This window comes from Camarhynchus parvulus, unplaced genomic scaffold, assembly GCF_901933205.1.
Source record: "Camarhynchus parvulus unplaced genomic scaffold, STF_HiC, whole genome shotgun sequence".
In the NCBI taxonomy this organism is placed as follows: Eukaryota; Metazoa; Chordata; class Aves; order Passeriformes; family Thraupidae; genus Camarhynchus; species Camarhynchus parvulus.
The window spans coordinates 1-6878 of NW_022148528.1; the positions used below are offsets into that span (position 1 = coordinate 1).

Here is a 6878-nt window from a genome sequence, read left to right on the forward strand (position 1 = left end):
TGTGCTCAGTGCAAACACTGAACAGAGCTGGCCCCAGCTCAGAGCCCTGAGGGACACCCCTGGTGCCTGGCCCCAGCTGCATGCAGCACCCTCAGCACCGCTCCCTGGGCCATGCAGCCAGGTCTGAGCCCAGCACAGAGAGCTCCTGTCCCAGCCCTGGGCTGCAGCTTTTCAGGAGGGAGCTGTGGGAGACACTGCCAAAGGCCTTGCTGGAGCCAGACAGACACAGCCACAGCCTCTGCTGCACCCACCAGCAGGGTCACCTGCTCATGGAAGGAGACCAGGCTGGTCAAACCTGCCCCAGCCCTCCTAAAGCCCTGCTGGCTGGCTCTGACACCCTGGCCATCCTGGAAGTGCTGCCTGATGGAATCAATATGAACTGCTGCTCCATGACCTTACTGGGCACTGAGTTCAGGCTGACTGGCCTGTAATTGCCAGGATCCTCCTTCCCACCCTTGCTGTGCATGGGTGTCACACTGGCCAGCTTCCAGCCAGCTGGAACCTCCCCAGTGAGCCAGGGCTGTTGGGAAATGATGGAGAGCAGCTTCCCAAGCTCATCTGCCAGCTCCCTCATCCCCTGGCATGGATCCCCTCTGGGCCCACAGATTTATGAACATCCAAGCAGCTCAGCAGTTCTCTGACTGCCTCCTCCTGGATATCAGGGGCCCATTCTGCTCCCTGGCACCATCCACCAGCCCAGGAGAACATTTGTCCTGAGGACAAGCTGTGTTCCCACTGAAGGCTGAGGCAAAGAAGGCATTGAGCACCTCTGCCTTCTCCTCCTCTGCAGTTACTGAGTTCCCTCCTGCACCCAAAAGACAACAAAAGCTGGTCTTCCCCTTCCTTTTACCATTAATATATTTGTAAAAACAGTTTTATTATCCTTTACAAAAGTTGCCAAATTAGTTCAAGCTGAGCTTTGGCCTCCCCAATATTTTTCCTACATTCCCTAGCAGCCCCCTTAAATTCTTCCTAAGAAACCTGACCCTCCTTCCAAAGGTGATATATCCTCCATTTATTCCTAAGTTCCTTCAAAACCTCATTGCCCATCCAGGCTGGATGTTTGCCTCATGGACTCATCTTTGGGCACACAGGGACACTCTGTTCCTGTGCCCTCAAGATCTGTTTTGAGATCACCTTTCCTGAACTCCTTTGTTTTAAAGGCCTGCTTCCCAAGGAGCTCTGAATAAAGTCTCCTGAATAGGCCAAAGTCTGCCCTCCGGAAGCCTAATGTACAAATTTTATTGATGTTCCTCCTGATATCTCCAAATATCAAGAATGCTACAATCCCAGATGCTCCTGAGCCCTGGTAAGCCACTCAAAAATGCGGTGACTCTCAGCGGCTCCAGGAGTTCAGAGTGGGCAAAATGGGAGCGAGGGACAGGAGGCAGCTGGTGCCAGCGGCTGAAATGGCTTTGCTGGAGCTGGCAGGGAGAGGAGGAGGAGGGAGAAAGTGCTGCAAAGGGGAGAGAAAGAGGGACAAGGCAGTGGGGATGGCCATGGGGCAGGCGGGCATTTTGCTTTCCAGCTCTGTGGGAGGAAACAAAGGAACTGTCAAAATCAACCAGGAAAAGAGGAGAGAAATAGCAGGTGGTGGAAATCGCTGACAATTGGGATTCATTCGATCTGCCTGAACTGCAAATGCTCCGCGAGGGGGGAGGGCGGAGGGGGTTCCTATCCCGAAAAACACCTGCTAAGAAAAAGGAACACAGCCCAGAGAACTTGGAGAAGAACCTCAGACCGAGGAAGCTGCTTCCGGGGGGTCTCACCACGCCGCGGTCCTCCCCTTTCCCCCTCCGTACACCGCCCTGCCATCTCCGTTTCCTGGCACGGCACTCCCATGTCTTAACCTCGGGCAAAGGTCCTTCATCCTTCTTTATTGCTTTGTGATACTTTATCGCACTCCTTTACAATAGTCCAAACGGTCAAAAGTCGCTCCCACACGGACGTGAAACTGCGTTGGCAGAGGTCGTGATCGGTATTTTTGGCAGGGACAAGAGTAGCTGCGGCGAGTCGCGCGTTCGGGTGATTCCGGAGCGGTGGCGGAAGCCGGAGCCCGGCAAGGCGGCGGCGGAGCTCGGCGGCGGCTCCAGCCCAGGTGGGACCGCGGTCGGTGCTGCCCCATCTCGGGGCTCGCTGCGGGCGGTGGGGGCCGCGGTGAGGGCCGGGGGGTTCCGGCGAGTTCCTGGTGCCGGCTTCCCCCGTGTGCCCCCTGCGCTGGGATGGCCGAGGGAGCGGCTGCCCGCGCTCTCCTCCTTGCCCGGAGGGCCGGGATGGAGCCGGTGCCGCGGCAGCGATGGCTCATCCCGGCTGCTCTCGGCAGGACGGAGGCGGCTGCTCCGTGCCCGGGACCGTTCCCGGCCGTGCGGCACCGGGCTCGGGGCCGCTGCCCGGGCGGGAGGTGTCCGTGCCCGGCTCGGGGCTGGCACGGCATGAACTTGAACGTGCCTCAGAGCCCAAAGCGCTGCAGGCGCCGAGTGCGGGCACAAAGCGCCGCATCGTGCCTGCTCCGGGGCCGGGGCTTCTCGGCGCTGCCCTCTGTGCCAGGAGCCGCTCCGTGGGCACAGGCAGGGACCCACAGCGGCCGTGCCGGCGCTCGGTGTGCCCGGGCTCCGAGGCGCCGGCGCAGGCAATGCGGGGCACAATGGTGAGCAGCCCGGGGCTGCTGCTGCTTCTTGCCCCTGGGCAGGCGGACTCCGAGCCGCAGCTGCCCCGGGCCAGCAGCAGCCGGCAGCTCGCAGGCGCTGGCAGCGCCTGGCCCGGCACGGAGCTGGGCTGCAGCGGCTGCACAGCCACAGGGGCCGGGGCTGCGGCCAGCGGAGAGCTCCCGGAGGCTGCGCTTGTCTCCGCAGCTGCTGCCGCACCTCTGGGCAGCGGGGACAGCGCAGCCAGAGCTGGCACCGCCCTCCTGAGCCCCCGCAGGGCCGGCACCAGCAGTGACCTCCCATCGTGTCCCTTTCAGGGTGCCATCAGCGCGGCTGTAAAGCTGTTCCCGAGGCCGAGCTCCCAAAGGATCTGCCAGCAGCACTCCTGATGTCTCTGAAGGCAGATAGTGGTTTTTCCACATGGAGCGATTCCGACTACGAGCTGGAAGAGCTCCATTCTGAATTCTGCTCCACTCAAGAGTTTGGGAAGAACCTCCTGCATCTCCAGGGGGGACCAGCAGCCAGGGTTCAACACTTGCCTTGGGCCCCAGAAGCCTCTTGGCATCAGCAGGGGGGTGCCACTTGTGAGCGTGCAGTGAGTGCAGATGTGGAGAATGGATTCTGGGATGGGAGTGTGAGGGAGCCCCTGGTTCCCCAGGGCACAGAAGCAACCAACAATGAACACAAAAGGACCCTCAGAAGATTCCTGGGTGAGTGCAGGGCCACCCCTGTGGGTCTCTAGGCTGGGGCCAGTGTCCCCTGCCAAGGCCAGGGCTGGCAGGTGTGTGGCTGTTTCCCGATGTCTGCAAGAGGCCTGGTGCTCTGCTGGGCCCCATCAGTGGCTGGAAGCAAGAGCCCCAGCTGCCCCAAGGCTGTGCAGTTCTCCTGCTGCAGCCTGTCCCCACAGCTGTGTCCCTGGCTGTGCCCACAGCTGTGTCCCTGCCTGTGGCCAGGCTCTTGGCTCTCTGGCTGCCAGCCGAGTGAGGCCCACCCTGGCTCAGGGCTCCCTCCTCTGCTCCCTGGCCATGGGCTGAGCAGATTGCAGGGCCGGCTCTGCTTCTGGCAGCCAGCAGCTCTTTCCTGCTCCAGGTGAAAGGTTCAGGCGCCATCCCTTGGGCACGGTGGTGCTGATTCTGCTGCTCCTGGTGCTGGTGCTGGCTTTGGGGGCGGCCTTGGCTGTGCAGTCAGGTAAGGGAGGGGCAGCAGCCTGGGCCCCAGCCCCTCGGGGCAGAGCGGGCTCCCTGCTCCCTGCACAGGGCAATCCTCAGACCTTCCCCTCTTCCCCCTGCAGCAGCCACAGGTTCCAGTCACACCTGCGACACCACTGTTGGTTCTGGGCTGTCCCTTTGACTGGATTGGGCACAAGGGGGTCTGCTACTACTTCTCAAGGGATTACAGCACCTGGGATCAGGGTCAAGAACAGTGCTCCGAGCTTCGGGGCCTCCCCTGGCCATTGCCCAGGATGAGGAGGCCATGGTGAGTGAGGGGCTGCGGGGCGGTGTGGGGTGGCCGAGGGCAGCCTGGGGGTGCTCCTGGGCGGGGCTCGGTGCTCGTAGGGCGGGGCTGCAGCCCTGGGCCGGGCCTTGCAGGGAAGGAGCCCCGGCGTGCGGGGAGCCCCGGGCACGTGTCCCCCGAGGGGCCGGGGCAGCTCCCACTCCTCTCTCCTGGGCAGGATTTGCTCTTCCGCCTCCGGAACCGCCCGAGCGATTTCTGGCTCGGGCTGGCGCCCAGACGGGCGGCGCCTGCACTGGGGGGACGGCAGCAGCTACAGCTCCCGGTGAGTGCCGGGGAGCCGGGCAGGGCCTGGGGGCACAGGGGCACAAGGGCTTCCCCTGGCAGCCAGCGCTGCCTCTGCTCCTCCCTGCAGGGTTCCCGTCTTTGGCAATTCCCAGTGTGTGTACCTGGCTGACAAGAGATTGAGGAGTGAGAACTGCTCCAGTGAGCGGCCGTATCTCTGCAGCAAGGCCCAAGCTCCCCTGTAACAGGGGCTGCACAAAGCACCTTCTCCACGCTGGGCAGTGCCAGCTTCACCTCTGAGCCCAGCACGGGGCTGTCCTTCCTCAGCTGCACCCTGTGCCTTGCACTTCCTCTCAGGCTCACCTCAGGGCCTCTTCATCCCCAGTGCCAGCGCTGGGCTGGGGCTGCAAAGGAAAAGTCTCTGCAATCCATCCTGCCCCCGATGCTGCCTGCAGTGAGTGCATTGCCCTCAGGACACAACAAGCTCCAATGGGAAATGCAAATCTGCCTGGCCTCTTGGAAATCATCACGAACTGGCCTGAAGGTGACACTATTGGACTGTCCTAGGAAGAGGAAGAAGAACAGCTGACACGTGCTGAGGAGCAATCCCACTTTTGGCATCAGGCACCTGACTGTGAAGAAGGGTCTCTCAGCTGCTGGCTCTCTCTCTCTCTCTCTCGCGCTTCGGAGGAGGACGGTCAGATCTGCTGCTTGGGAAAGGGAATTCGCTGGTATCGCCATAACCCAGCCCAGAGCTGCTTCTCCTGCTGTGGGGTGAGTCTGTGCTTGTGAGAGCAGCCCCTGCACGGGCACCTCACTGTCACCCTCAGTGCCGGAGGGCCCTGTCCCCCCTGCTCGGGTGCCCGGGACGCTGAGCTCGCCTCTCCCTGCCCGGCTCAGACCCGGCTGCCGCTGCCGCCAGCGCCCCTGCCGGCCGCGCCCGGAACTGCAGCGAGGGGAGAGGCGGGGCCGGGGCTGGGCCTGCTCGGGGCAGCGCCGCGCTGGGCCTGTGTGCGCTGGGGGACACACCGGGAAAGAACTGCTGCTCTGTTCTCGTGCCTCTGCCTGAGAGACCCTTCATTTCAGAATTATAATAATTTGGAGGGAAGGGGTTTACATTTTCCATTGCAAGGGAGGCTGCAGCAGACAGACCTGTCCTTCAAACCAAAACACCCCCATCGCTCTGTGCCACTCTGTGGGGAGGAGGGAGGGAGTTGGGGATAAAGTGAAGTCCAGGAAGGAGAGAACAGTGTGGGAAAGGTGCATTTTTAGGATTTGGTGTACTTCTCATTTTCTTGCTCTGATTTGTTTAATAATGAATTCAATTTAAATTGTCCCTGCAGCCCTTTAGTGTGTGGTTGAAATAAAGCCCATGAGAATTCCTTACAACACACCCTTCCTGCCTTTCAATCATCTACTGCTCTCCGTGGCTAGAGTGTGTGACTGTGCTTGCTTGTGTCCCTGGGCACAGAGCTGAGCACAGCAGCACACACGGGCACAGCTCTCTGGCACAGCTCTCCTGGCCCCAAAACCCCCTCAGACCTTCTCCTCTTCCCCTGCAGCACCACAGGTTCCAGTCACACCTGCGACTCCGCTGTTGGTTCTGGGCTGTCCACATGGCTGGGTCGGGTTCAATGGGGTCTGCTACTACTTCTCATGGGATCACAGCACCTGGGAGCAGGGCCAGGAACGGTGCTCTGAGCTCGGGGCCTCCCTGGCCATTGCCAAGGATGAGGAGGCCATGGTGAGTGAGGGGCTGCGGGCGGTGTGGGGTGGCCGAGGGCAGCCTGGGGGTGCTCCTGGGCCGGGCTTGGTGCTCGTAGGGCCGGGGCTGCAGCCCTGGGCCGGGCCTTGCAGGGGAAGGAGCCCCGGCGTGGGGGAGCCCCGGCACGTGTCCCCCGAGGGGCGGGGGGCAGCTCCCACTCCCTCTCTCCTGGGCAGGATTTGCTCTTCCGCCTCTGTGGGAACGGCGATTTCTGGCTCGGGCTGGCGCAGGACGGGCGCGCCTGCACTGGGGATGGCAGCAGCTACAGCTCCCGGTGAGTGCCGGGGGGCCGGGCAGGGCCTGGGGGCACAGGGGCACAAGGGCTTCCCCTGGCAGCCAGCGCTGCCTCTGCTCCTCCCTGCAGGTTTGATGTCCTTGGCAATTCCCAGTGTGTGTACCTGGCTGACGGGAAAAGGTTTAGTGAGAACTGCTCCAGTGAGCGGCCGTATCTCTGCAGCAAGGCCCAAGCTCCCCTGTAACAGGGTGCCCAAAATGGCACCAAAGTGGAAAGTACCTGTGGCCAAGAGATGCTGGGACTGGGTCTTTGTTCTGTTTGTTCTTACTGATAGAATATTTGGGTTTTGTTTCATTTAGTATACATATTAGTGAATAACTGTTATTCCTATTCTCATATCTTTGCCTGAGAACCCCTCAATTTCAATATTATAATCATTTGGAGGGAGGGTGTTTATATTTTCAATTGCCAGGGATGCTCCTGCCTTCCTTAGCAG

General features: G+C 61.2%; 1 protein-coding gene and 1 long non-coding RNA gene across 2 annotated transcripts; both read left to right on the forward strand.

Moving 5' to 3' along the window:
- The first annotated feature begins 3313 nt into the window (after positions 1–3313).
- On the forward strand, positions 3314–4865 carry LOC115916892. Its single transcript, XR_004061641.1, has 5 exons — positions 3314–3355; positions 3735–3833; positions 3937–4121; positions 4318–4422; positions 4513–4865. It is a non-coding gene; the product is annotated as an uncharacterized LOC115916892 (long non-coding RNA).
- Positions 4866–4871: 6 nt separating this feature from the next.
- On the forward strand, positions 4872–6626 carry LOC115916891 (C-type lectin domain family 2 member B-like). The gene is made up of 4 exons (XM_030970623.1): positions 4872–4926; positions 5945–6126; positions 6324–6421; positions 6512–6626. The coding sequence occupies exons 1-4, from the start codon at positions 4872–4874 to the stop codon at positions 6624–6626; spliced, it is 450 nt and encodes a 149-aa protein (XP_030826483.1).
- The last annotated feature ends 252 nt before the right edge of the window (positions 6627–6878 follow it).

Bases quoted from the DNA above. Each gene is read 5' to 3' on its own strand.
- LOC115916891 (XM_030970623.1), top strand. From the start codon at position 4,872: ATGGGAAATGCAAATCTGCCTGGCCTCTTGGAAATCATCACGAACTGG. The intron at 6,127-6,323 runs GTGAGTGAGGGG...TCTCCTGGGCAG, and splicing joins CCAAGGATGAGGAGGCCATG to GATTTGCTCTTCCGCCTCTG. The intron at 6,422-6,511 runs GTGAGTGCCGGG...TCCTCCCTGCAG, and splicing joins GGCAGCAGCTACAGCTCCCG to GTTTGATGTCCTTGGCAATT.